The 13,562-nt window shown below is 35.1% G+C and overlaps 1 protein-coding gene across 1 annotated transcript; it reads right to left on the bottom strand.

Annotated features, from left to right (window-relative positions):
- Positions 1–2,333: 2,333 nt before the first annotated feature.
- LOC131954984 (UDP-N-acetylglucosamine--peptide N-acetylglucosaminyltransferase 110 kDa subunit) lies at positions 2,334–11,766 on the bottom strand. The gene is made up of 20 exons (XM_059318853.1): positions 11,122–11,766; positions 10,182–10,332; positions 9,575–9,818; positions 9,388–9,456; positions 7,459–7,575; positions 7,281–7,360; positions 6,969–7,164; positions 6,738–6,878; positions 6,485–6,585; positions 6,246–6,399; positions 5,804–5,905; positions 5,384–5,722; positions 4,783–4,998; positions 4,390–4,671; positions 4,111–4,299; positions 3,858–4,004; positions 3,628–3,768; positions 3,421–3,538; positions 3,065–3,188; positions 2,334–2,961 (listed from the first exon to the last, which is right to left on the bottom strand). The coding sequence occupies exons 1-20, from the start codon at positions 11,150–11,152 to the stop codon at positions 2,787–2,789; spliced, it is 3,117 nt and encodes a 1,038-aa protein (XP_059174836.1). The 5' UTR covers positions 11,153–11,766; the 3' UTR covers positions 2,334–2,786.
- Positions 11,767–13,562: the final 1,796 nt, after the last annotated feature.

The raw sequence follows: 13,562 nt of genomic DNA, 5'->3' as shown, positions 1-13,562 counted from the left end.
TTTTAATTTAATAGTAAATGTATAGATATGAACTGACACGAAGAATCGCAAATCTAAACCAGATGAATATATTCTTTAAAAACAAAACAAACGTAATATTACATGGCTCTACTTTAATTTTAACAAAATGACTCAAACCTGCGCTTGTGTAATCCTCATTATGCTTAATCCCGTTAATGAAACTGTATTAAAGAAATAAAATAAAACCGAATAAACTCTAATGTTTCATCCATTGTTTAATAAATCTACGTCTGCAGCTCTGCCTGGGAAACATGTTTGCGCGCTCGTCTGTTGAACACAGTTCCAGCACGCGGCGTGTCGTGACAGCTCCGGCACCGCTCTGTGAATGACAGGTGTGACCCACTAGGGAAATCCTGCCAACCTGGTTTATTCCTCGGGCCACTCTCGTGTGCTCGATCGGGCCCTGGCGCTCGATAAAAGTCGTTTATCGGAGATAATACGAGTGATTGGAATGTAGGCTGGATCGATGTGTTGAAATAGATCTATGTGGAACATTTGAGCCGGGGCAAGCCTTTGAGTGTCGATAAGACGAGGGAGGAGGGGGGGGGGCTAGCGCAGGTATTGATTGGTGGAGTTTATTAAGAACGGCTTCGTGACTGGACATGTCTGGTGTGTAGGGCAATGTCGTCATTGGGCGGGAGGTGAAGGGATTACAAGTCTTGGGTGGCGCTTAATGAAAGTTAATGGCAGGGGTTTAGGGGAGAAAGTACATGGGGGGAAAAGAGCAGCCCAGTGGTTCTTAAAATTATATATAGGCCTATATATATATATATATATATATATATATATATATATATATATACATATATATATATATATATATATATATATATACACACACCAGTGGCGTAGCGAGGTCGGGTGTCACCCGGTGTGGCACTTAATGGTGTTAACCCACAGAGGCGTAGCAACCCTTCCCGGGGACAAACTTTCAAATTTTCGATTTGCACCCCCCCCCCCCTTAAAATTTGATTTGCACCCCCACTCAAGTTTTTCTCTATATATTTTAATTTTGCTATTTTTTGCCTTGGTGTCACCCCCCTAAATGGTGTCACCCGGTGCGGTCCGTACCCCCCGCTACGCCTCTGACACACACACACACACATATATATATATATATATAATCCTAAAATGCCGACTCGAGTCTGCAAGACGTCCCAACATTTTCCCCATATGTCTCGTGATTTCGTCTCAATACGTCACATAGATCTGCCCTAAGTAAGACGCTTGGTTACTTGTTAATATGTCCCGTTTGGCTTGCCAAAACACCGTAAAGACAACAATTATAGTTGAAACTATGAGCACATGATTTGAAAGCCCGAGTAAAAACTAGGACTAAGTGGTCTTGAGAGGGGGAATCATTTAAAAAGGTTGTGGCAAGATGTTGTGTGTGTTGACCTATTTAAATTTTTATTTAATTAATATTTATCTGACGACGTGTACAAAGAAAAGAGTCACCAATCATTAATTTGTGGATCGTTCTACCTATAAGTAATCGAGGAATACACGGTACAGTGATACTAGTCTTACAACACAGACTCCAATCCTTTTTCTGTACCAAAGAAGTTTAATCAATAGTTTAGTGCCCCGGTAAGAGTTCGTATTGAAAACATTGTTCGAATTGACATGAAACCAATAAAATATTTCGCACCGCTAAGCAATTAGGCCTAATATCTTCCATTTTTAGTGCAACCAACTAGCACGAGTAAGGAAAACTGTTTTTCAACCAGGGAGAGTTCACAGGCAAAGTGTGTAAGAAGAGAGAAAAAAAAAATTCCATTTAAGATTTCGTAGGCCTTACATGTTTGAACACATTTTGTTATTCTCATCCCTATACTTCGGCAATTAATTCTAACAAGACATTTTGGTTTACCTAAATAAACACGTTCTAATAGAAATATCCACCGGTTAAAAAAAGTGAAGGAGGGGCACTAATCGAGTATGTTTTCATCAAGTAGATCTACTCCTTTAGCCTACCAAACCACATGGAAATGTTTATTAACTATTAGTCTTCCGTTGGCCCACTAGCCATTGTTATCCCTTCATATGCAAAGGTCACAGAAAAAAAAGCGTTTTTCTTTAATTACTTCATTTGTCCATGCACCGGAATTACACTAGCTCGCTGGTGGCAAAATGTTACCTAGCTCATTCCTTAATGGTAATTTTCCACCAACAAAAGAATTAAGTTATTTCTTTAACAAGTTACTTTATAAACTAGATTATGTATTTAACAGATTTAAAATCTTTTTCAAAACATAACGAGTCACACCTTTGGTAACTCAAATAAATTATATCAGTAAAAGAACAAAAAATGTCTCCACCAAAATTTTATTGTCTCCACAGACTAAGCAGTTATGTACAAAAAGCTCAAATACATTGATGAGCAGTTCAATGAAAACACTTGGCTTACAGTGTTTGCTCTCAGGTACCATACAACTGATTTTTACAGCTATGAACACATCAAATGCACAACTATAAATATATGTACATCTATTTTGTTTCTGAATATGGGCAATTACAACTTTTTTTACAAAAGGAAAACTCCAAACCAATACATTAAATATATACAGTAAAAAAAAAAGAAATCATTTGCTGTGTGAGACTACACACCCCAAGTAGAATGAATTATTCAGAGAAAAAAAAAACCCAAAGAAAGACAAATCATTGGAATACAATAATGGACAAATCTCTCATTTACTGCTCAATATTAAACAAAATAAGTTGAAAGCCATAATCTAATGTAAAAATTACAAAACAAGGATGCTCTATGAGCCATTTGCAATGTTCCATGGTTTTATCAAGTGATCTGGCTCCAATCCTTGTTCATAGCGTTCCCACATGCGTTCAAACAGATTTTCCAGGTTGTTGGCATAAATCTTGGTATTAAATAGTGGACTTGTGGTGCGAGCTTTCCAGACTTTTGCCTTCATGCCTTGTAAACTAGCAAACAAATATGAAATGTTTTAGAATGTTGTAACAAGTTATGTTTAAATTATTGGATGAGCCTAATTTAAAAGTAAACAGCAGTACATGTAAAACTTACTACAGTTGGTCCAGTCCTAGTCTTACAGCAATTTTAATGTATTCTTCTCTTGTGTCAGCCACAAGTTCAGGACATCCCAATGAATGAAGTTGACTTGAGGCCACTCGGGATGCTAGGGTTTCAGCTGTTAAATATAGAAATAGCTATGAACATTCACTTACATTTTAGTTATATAAGGTTAGTTATATAATGTTAGTTAAATAATGTTAGTTAAATAATGTTAGTTATATAATGTTAGTTATAAAATGTTAGTTATAAAATGTTAGTTATAAAATGTTAGTTATATAATGTTAGTTATATAATGTTAGTTATATTTTAAAGCCAGGATAAATCATTTTGAAACATACTTTTATTACCTGGGAAAGTAACCATGGGTATACCAGCCCACAAGACATCCATTCCTGTGGTATGGCCATTACACAGAGGTGTATCAAGACAAACATCAGCAACTTGACCACGTCGAACATGTTCCTCCTGAGAATAATAAGCCACAGAATTAATAGATAACTTTCAAGAAAAATGTCTAAGATTAACATACATATAATTGTAGCAAAATGCCTCACCTTGGGTGCTACATTGGAGAAGACGATCCTGCCAGGTGAAAGACCATAGTTTTGAGCAGTTTGATGAATATTTGTTTCACCAACAGCAGGAAACCTCAGTAACCATAAAACACTGTTTGGAACTTGTTTGAGGATCTCACACTAAAAAAAAAAGTAACACTGGTCAAACCATGATGTAAAGAAACCAGCATCTAACTTAGACAGAGGCCAGAAGTGAAACCTGTACTCACCCACATCTCTAAGGTGGCAGGATCAATCTTGTAAAGCTGGTTGAAGTTGCAATACACAACAGCTTCATCTGGCAGTCCATACTGTAGTCTAGATGACAAAATGACACAGCGTGGTATCTCTTCACCAGTGGCAGACTTGTTGTTAGTCTAGAAAGGTAATAACATAAAAATTTATTATGCTACTGAGTTCATCTTAAGTTTAATATGTACTAAAAAATTTTTTTTTTAATATTTGGTTATGAAAACTACATACCTGGTTTGTAGTCAGACCATTCTGAATAATAATGTTGTTCACCATGATCTGTGCCTGATTAGAAGCAATCATTGTCTGAAAGGACTGAACAACAGAGTGTGGCAGCTCAATGATGGTGCTTGTGATGGTAGCTGGACTGCCATCAGGTTCATCTGTTGTAGCTCCAGGAAGAGCTGTGTATGTCACTTCCTGGAGGAGTAACAATATCCAGGTACAACAAATACTAGAGAGAGAGAGAGAGAGAGCCTAATTTATATAAAGTAAATTATACTAGCTTACCTCTACAGCATTTGCTAAAGATTTGATTGGCTCCAGATCAAGTGCATTCAAATACATGATTGACTTTGTAGGTTGTCCATTAGAATCTGTTACTCTCAACACCAAACGGTACTGCATATGAGGGAACATGTTCATGTGATCACCTATGAAGAAAGTGTCTTTCATAAAGGCCAACTTTTCAGAGTATTGAGAGTACAGCTCATATGGAGATGTTATTTTATCTGTGATGATATAGTCCATGAAAGAGGCTCCTGATGTTCCAGGATACCCAAGCCACATTACCTGTAATTAGTCAAGAAATAATGTTCATGACTTGTCAAGCAGTAATGAAATAGAGGAAAAGGGAAATAAATCTTACAAAATAAGAGTGGACAACAAAATATAGAAACTAACCTGGATAGGAGCAGGTCTCAGTGCAAACAACTCATTTCTTGCACCTTTAGTGTAACCATTCATGTTGACTAGGATATCAATACCATCTGCATGAATTTTATCTGCAGCTTTGCCATTGCATGGAATTTTTGACAGATCAATGAAGTGCTCAGCCTCTTGAGAAATCTTTTGTCTGAAGGTAGTGCTGTCATCTGGACTCAAAGAATAACAGAATATCTGAAAGAAAAATTCAGGAATTGAAGTTATAAAGTGGTGCTAAATTATCCACTGACTGAAAAAAAATCAATAAGTACAAAATAAAACATGAAACTATCACTGACAAATCAAGTTTTTTTTTCTTTGGGCGGAAAATTATTTTCATATTCCTCAAATTCGTTTTAATTAAAACAATTTCAGTGGTGGATAATTTTACTGAAAGAGAAATATCTGAAATCACTGGTGTAAGCAGGATTTACGAACCCAAAATTTAAACAATTCAGGTTATATGCCACCTGCTAAATTTGATATAGAATCATTTCAAAACATTCCAGCTACTAGACAAGAAGATCTGCAATGATTCATTAAAACAGCAAGCTATCAAACAAAATTTGTATCAACTAACCTCAACTCTACTTTGGTCATGGTGGCCTGGTATACTCTGCATGAGGTGTGAGGTAGGGTGATTTCCAAAGTCAGAACTGACATAGCCAATGCGAAGACGCCCACCATTTGATAGACGCTCTTTTTGATGATGGTAAGGAGGTTTATGAAGGACATTGATTTTCTCTAAACACAGACTAGCATGTCGAGCAGCAATAGATTTTCGCATTGAATGAGTAAGTGGGTACAGCATACTATGGTGGGGATGAACAGATGGGAGGCGATTCTTCTCGAGCTGGTCATTGACAATTTGTACCAACCGCTTCATGCGACTGGGATAATCAGTCCAATCACAAACAATCTGAAAGACAAAAAGTATATACAATAATACAGAAAACCAGATAGTTTCACCATGTTAATAAAAGATATGTAACAAATGTACCTGTAAACAATGTGCAAGATTGCAATATGCATCTGGAAAATCTGGCTTTAGCTTTAAGGCAGTTCTGTAAGATGCAATAGCCTCAGGAATGTTGCCAGAATCCTATAAATAGAAAAATAAATTGAGTCCTTATAAAATAATACAACGGAGTTAATTTTAGCTTTTACACCAGAAAACTAAGTTACTAATGTAATGTAATGTTTTTGACATAATAAAATTGAGTGCAGGTACAGACTTCTGAAGCGCTTAATTAAACAAAGCCATTTTGATAGACTTTACATGCCAAGCAATGGCTGATTGTCAAGTTAATTTTTTTCCTGCAACCTTAGCAAATGAAAGGATAATGTGGTCAGTACTATGCATATCCACCTTGACTTTCTCTTACAAGGGGCTTGATCTAGAAAAAGTTATTTAAAATTAACCATTTACATTAACCACATACCTTGTGTATTGAAGCTAAGTTACTGTGAGCATCTGCAAAGGCTGGGTTGATTTGTATAGCTCGTGTATAACATTGAAGAGCACCCTGAATATCTTGCATTTCCTTAAGTGTGTTACCCATGTTGGAATATGCATCAGCAAAAGTTGGGGATATTCTAGGAAAAGTTATTTTTAAATTAGAAAAACTAAATTGAAAAAAATATATGATATTCTCAAAAAAGAAACAACCCCATTTCATACCTTATGGCTTCTTTATAATGCATTAATGCTTCATGCAGCTTTCCTTGTTGCTGGAGAACACTTGCAAGATTAGAATGGGCGACTGCAAACTCTGGATAAACCTGAAGTGATTGTTTTAAAAAGTATTTTCATTAAAATCAATGGTGTAATTTGAGAAATAAAAGACAAGTTTTAAAAAAAAAAGTGAAAATTGTGTGTTCACTAAAATTCACACAACGAATGATCTACTTTGAGAAATATTTTTAAAAAATACCTCCAATGCTTTTAGGTAGAGTTTTACTGCTTCTTCTGTATTGCCCTGTTCACGCTTTATGTTTGCAAGATTATTGAGTGAGTCTGCATGAGTTGGGCTAAGTCTTAATGCTGTATTGTAACATTCTTCAGCTTCTTTAACCTGAAATTTAATTTTTTTTTTTGTAATTTTTTTTTTAAACTAATGAAATATGAACAAGAAAGTTAAAAAAAAAAAAAATTTAGAACGTACCTGTCCCTTTTCTTTTAATGCATTTGCTAAATTACAGTATGCATCTGGAAAATTTGGTTGAAGATCAATTGCTCTTTTGTATGTATCAATAGCTAGATCAATGAGCCCTTGTTCATAATAAACACAAGCTAAATTTCCATGTACAACTGCATGATTAGGACTTAGATTTAAAGCTCTTAGGTAAGCTGCAACAGATCTGAAATTAAATTTTTTTTATTAGATTTCAATTATACAAGCTTGATACAAAATAATCATTTACCTATAGATATATAAGAAAATTGTATTTTAAATGAGAACGAAAAATATTTAAACCTGTCAAAAATTCTTGCTTCTTTCAGGACATTACCGAGATTGATGTAAGCATCTAAAAAATTGGGGTCCAAAGCAACAGCCTATAAATTCAAAGATGCATATCAAAAGATTAGTTTCCTCAATAACACCACTACAGAATTTTTTTTTATATAAACTACCTTTAAATCAAAATAAATACCTTTTCAAAATGATGAATGGCCAACCATATCTCCCCTTGAGCATTAAAGACACAGCCTAAGTTACTCCATGCAACAGCAAAATTTGGACATGTTTCTATGGCCTTCAGGTAACAAGCCTGAAACCGGATGAGGGGGAGGGCCAAAAAATGACATTATGCATTTGGAACATTAAAAATTGCTTTGCGTATGCTGCCGCCGCTTTATTTGCCGCTGCTGCTGCTTGCACGCTGCCATGCTTGACGCCTATCGCATCGCATATGCCTCGCATCGCCTATGCACGCGCAAAGTGATATAAGAAACTTAAAGGTTGACAACTAAAAACAAGCAACCCTTAAATTCCTTTAAAGTATGCATCACTAGACACCTTGTCCTTCGGGTGCACCATTTTTCTGTACAATGTTACATGCTTATTACATTCTCTTTTATAAGTAAACCGATTCAAACTTAGACAAAAAGTGAATTTAGATATTATGCTACACTGAAAGGACATGGCTCGCGCTAAAGCTTCGCAATCGCGCAATAACTGACTTATTACACCTGGATAGACAAGACTGAACAATACCTGGGTTCTATAATGATGGCGCTTTTCAGACATCTTAGATAAAGAAAAGGTTTTTGATAGAATGTGGTATGAATTTTGTCATTCTTACCTGAATCTCTACAAAGAACTAAAAAAAAAAAGCTTGACTTTACAGAAGAAAATTAAGCTAAAGAAGAGCCTAGCTAGAACTTTTAAAGAGGGGAAAACACTACAATACAATACCTTGATGAAAATAAACCATATAATTTTATTATCATACCGAGCTTTAGTTCCATCAGTACTGGAGTGATAAATTCCAACGATGCAACTCTGTGGAGGCATTGCCGAACATGAAGTAAGGACCCTCCATCTATTTATAAACCAGAAATTAAAAAGTAGAAGTCATTAGCCAGTGACTTAACCACAAACGATGCCCAGATTTTATAAAAATCCAAACCCTTTTCTCTGAATGATTTTAGTATGAGATCAAGACAGTGTGAGAGGTAAGAAGTAATGTTAGAACAGAAACTGTTTTAATGAAAAGTATATGCACCCTATGAATTTTTTTTAGCTTGTAAGCATTCCCAAACATCTTTACTGAGAGCTCAAAAATTGAGTTAAATGTTTTGCAATGTGAACAGGTTTTCAAATCAATTTCAATAATGATATTGTTTTAAATATTTTGAGCTCTCATTAATTAAGAAAGACAGCTGTGAAGTGAAAGCAAATATAAGTGGGAGCGCTGAAAACAAAAAAATAAAGTGCCAAACTTTTTATCCATTCAGTTAACATTTTACTTTGCGATGACCCAATATATTGTCTCAAACAGTTTTCCATAAATTTTAATAAGGAGCAAGATAAAAATCAAAATACTTTAAAAAAGGTTGGCAAAACAATTTAATATCAGGATGGGGAATATAACTGCATCAACTGCCAGTTCTTCTTCTGTAAATTTTAACAAAACAAAATGTTCATGACTATGTTGATGTATATTAAGAGCTTGCAGTTAGAAAGCTGAATAAAACCAAACCACCCTAAATTTACACAGTATCAATAAGTGTGAACAAATTTGTTTTTTCCTACTATATACAGCCTTTATGTCTAAAGCTTATCGAAAAACATTTATAAGCTTGATATACAACTCAAAAGTTCCATCAACATATTTTTCAAAGCTTTGAAAACATTTTATGACACAGTTTTTAGAAATTAAGGAGCCAATAAAATTGTTGCGGATTTATTTCTTTCACTTTTCATAAAAAGTGTGCCATTTTCATGAGCATTTTGCTTTAATATTAAACCAAAGAGATTAGCAGTATTGGGAATGCTTAGCATGGGCTGAATATGAATACCTCCCTGTTAGCATTAAGAAGGATGACATTTTGGAGTCTTGACTACATGATAATCTTACTTTTGCTTCATCCAAGCGACCAAGTGCCTTTAACAGATTTCCCAAATCACTCCTGACACAATATAAATCCTGAAAGAAAAATATGTACAACATCAATTTGATTGAAAAAAATTGAATTAAAATATATACCTGGCACCTTAATATATCTGAACATGAATTTCTAATAATTTTCATATCTAGTACTTACAGGATTGTACTGTAATGCTGTAACATAAGCCTGTACTGCTTGCTCCATGTCTCCAGCAGCCACCAAAGCAGCAGCCAAGTTGATGTAGCCATCTATAAAATCTGGTTTCAGTCTAACAGCATGGCGATAGTTTTCTAAAGCTTCAGACAGTTGGTTGCGTTCTTTAAAAACATTTCCTAAATTTGAGTAGGCTTCAGCTAGCATAGGGTTTTGCTTAATAGCAAGCTGGCTAAAGTAAGCGGACCTAAAATTTAAAAAAAAAAAAAATATTTTGTGAACATCTTAAAAATTACTGAATTATATTAATACAAATTGTAACATACTGCTCCACTTTTTGATCTTGAAAGTAATTTTCTTTTTTTAATTTCAAATGCTTGGGCTAAAGCTCTTGAATAAACCTTTGAAAAAATGTAGGCTATTTCATTACTTATGAGTAACAAACTTGGCATTGGTACACCTACTAATACTAGGCCTACTCATATATTAGTCTATTAAGACCAACTAACCTATAGGCCTATTTCTTATATCTAAGAAGCAGTTTTCAGTTTTAGTTTAATAGGCCAAATAGTAAAAAATTTAAACCCATTTTTTTACAGAGCATACTTGCCTTTCTAATCTCCTACACTGAAAATGTATTGAGCTTAATAAAAGGAGAACACCAGTATTATCAGGTTCTTGGCGCCAAAGCTGCATACAATGTTGTTCTGAACGTTCATAATCACCAGCCTGATATTCCCGGTGAGCTAGTTCTGCAAGACCTACATTTTAAAATATAAAAGTGTTTGTAAGACAAACAAAATCAAAGCAAGTAAGTTTTTATCATACAAGTCTAGATTTCATGTTCAGTGTCAAGAAAAGAAAATTAAAAAGGCCGATTCTAGTCCGAAAAAGATGTGCATAGCTCTACAATTACCTGGTTTATCCTATCTACATGTTCTCTGATTGGGACTATGATTAGACTTAAATGGGACAGGGATAACAGTATATTTAAATACTAATAGGCTATTAAAATAGATTTTAAAAACATTTTATACTTGTAGACTAGAACTCTTTGCTAGCTATACTATGTCTATAAACCCTCAAACCCTTAAGACCCGCTCACAGCGCAATTGCTAGACCTCACGGTACATAAAGTGTTGTCAGAAGAATAAAGCTAAAGAGTAATTGATCCCATTACGCAGCTATTAATTATTTAATTTGAGCCAATTGCACAGATATTAAGGTTATTGCATTTTGCATATTTAGCAGGCCAGATTCAATTGCACTTGGTTGACCACTAAGGGATTAGGCTTCACAAATTTACATTTTACACTAATAATTATAAAATTTAACAAAAGTTACATAGATCTAGATCTTCTAAACTAAAACATCTGTTATACTTCTATACTCATACTGTTAAATCTGAATGTATTTCTTCTTAATAGATCTAGATCTAAAATCTCTGTTAATATTAGTTAGTTAGAATGTTAGATCTAGATTTCTAGACCTAGATCTAGATTTAAGTTATAAAGTAGATCAAGATTTAGAAATCTGGTCTAGAAGCCAACCTGTCGAGTCCAATTGCTGGGCCATCGGCATTCTTGATTTTAATTGATGTTGTATATCTAGCTCTTGTACAAATTGAATAGTGACGTGGAATAATGAAGGGCAGTGTGTTCCTGGTTCACCAGCTAACTGAATTTCTCTACTTAGCCAGTCTTAGCTAAGGGATCCAGTAGGCCAATATTAAAATGTTGGCAAGCTTCAAGTCAAATAAAGTGGGTTATTCTTTTTCAAATTTACTGCAGGAAGAAGAAGTATTAACGTCTTATGAACAATTTAAATTTATAATTACAACATGAGCAGACCAAGATTTGGGGTAGACTACAAATACAATGTCTGTGGTTTTGGCAAACACAAGCCAAGCTTAGAAGGCAAACTCCGTAGCTCGGTCTCGAACTCGGCTGTTCACAGTTGTGACCGGACTGAAATTGTTACGCTACCAGATGCAAAAAAGAACACAATGATCCAATAATGCATTTCCGAAGTAAAACATCCTTCCAAAAATTACGGAATGTCCAATTAAATGTTTTCAAGCTAATTTTACCAAGATCAAGTTCCTAGTTTACTGTAATAAGCATTTTCAGTGATATATGAATGCAGTTCTTTCTTCTGAACACAAGTGTATTATCGCCGTTGCAGGAACTACGTCATGGGTATCATGTGATATATTAGCATAGATACTTTAAAAAAAAAGTTAATAACTATTTCACTTTTGTTTAAAAACTTGAATAAAAACAACACATAAGCAAGAAATTTTATAAAAAATGTAATTAAATAGATGAAAATATAAAAATATAACAAATAATATATTTAACGGCTAAGCAAGTACAATTTATGGAACAGCGACATTTACGTCACAGCCCATATTGGTAATGGAAAGCTGCCACTATATGGTCACGTGGTAAAAGCAGTGGAAATTTTTGCTGCCTTTCCGATGCGTGACTCTTTCTAAAAATACACTATGACGTAATTTTAGCTTCATGCGTTTTATACGACTACTATGTTATCAAAAGCAAACGGACTTAATTTTAGCAATCAAAAGAAACAACAACTGTAAATGCATTCAGGTGTATAATATTAATAAAACAATTTCGATATTTTGTCGGAGTGTATGTCTATAGTGTATATAGTAATTCCCCCTATTAGGGTACGTCCATACATAACATCACACTCCTTGCCCTTTGGGGGGGGGGGGGGGAAGTGTGGTTGGACTATTGTTACGGTGTGTGACGATTGACGTTATAGTGGTGATAAGAAAGTGTGAGTGGTTTCAGAAGCAAATATGATGAAAAACACGCTTTACTGTAAGTTATGAGGCATTTATTATGACGTTCTTTTAGGGGGGGGGGGTCTGGCTTTTTACAAGCTTTTACTTAACTTATGCTTCATCATAATTGCTTTTGTCGTGCTTCGTCGTTGGTCGAAAATGGCGAGCAAAATTACGACCTGACACGATAGTCAAGATCCGATGCCAGTGTAATGTGAAATTAAATTTGACTTCATTGGATGCTTAATTTAATTGTGAGTGCAACTGGTTTTTGTCATACAACTCTATGGAGGGGAGAAGGGCAGGCTAGACACTTGTTAAAGTATACATTTTTCATTCTCTATATGAACTATACTTTTTTCTATATAGCCCGGAATGAGGTGAGGGTTATGCTCTCAGGGACGGAGAGAGAAATGACCCTTAGAGTCAATTTGTGTATCATTTATACGCTTCTTTATTTTTTGCATTAGAGGACCCCAAAGTATGCCATAGATTAATCATTCGAAATTTCGTACTTTACCTGACAACGATACTCATTCCACCCCCAAACACCCCTTAACCTCATATGAAGCACCCCCCCCCCCCGCGAAACTGAAAAATGTATAATGAATATTATATGTGGTCAGCCATAAATGATGTCACGCTTTTTTGACGATTTTTACCACTCACGTCCACTCCGTCGCCTATCATCACAAAAGTCAGACCCCCCCTCTACAAACCCTCTCAAATTTGCAATTTGAATCTTTTTTAAGACATCGATATTTAAAAAAAATTGTCTGAACTCTGTCAACATAGAGTCTTTTAATTAATTGATTAAAACAGTTTTCTAAATCGCAAAATAACGGTTAAAATTCGTTTTCTAACATTGCTTTTTATTTTTTTTTAATAATGCAAAAGTGTGACGTCACACCACCTAACCCCCCCCCCCCCCCCCCCCCTCCCCCTTTCCCCTCGTGACACACCGTCACAAAATTACTATTTGGGTGACGTCATTTATGAACGATCCCTGCATAGAAAAATATAAACTTCAACTAGTGTTTACCTCCCCCTGGAAACTTTAGTGCCCCCCCCCCCCCTACAACGTTTCAAGCGTCCCCTTTGCGAAGAAAAATGTCTGAAAGATACACTGGCTAAGTCTATCCCATTTTGTACCATTAGTATGGATTGTTTCCATTATAA

Source organism: Physella acuta, unplaced genomic scaffold (genome assembly GCF_028476545.2).
Source record: "Physella acuta isolate Inbredline_101_S28 unplaced genomic scaffold, ASM2847654v3 ptg001046l, whole genome shotgun sequence".
NCBI lineage: Eukaryota > Metazoa > Mollusca > Gastropoda > Physidae > Physella > Physella acuta.
The sequence above is the reverse complement of the archived record's forward strand: the minus strand, read 5'-3'. Positions and strand labels throughout refer to the sequence as shown.

What these genes read in the sequence shown, in the direction of transcription:
- LOC131954984 (XM_059318853.1), bottom strand. Translation starts at nt 11,152, where the DNA reads ATGCCGATGGCCCAGCAATTGGACTCGACAG. An exon ending in ACTTAGCTTCAATACACAAG is followed by an intron (nt 5,906 to 6,245) that starts GTATGTGGTTAA and finishes TTCTATTTATAG; the next exon opens with GATTCTGGCAACATTCCTGA. An exon ending in ATGGTCTGACTACAAACCAG is followed by an intron (nt 4,005 to 4,110) that starts GTATGTAGTTTT and finishes TTACCTTTCTAG; the next exon opens with ACTAACAACAAGTCTGCCAC.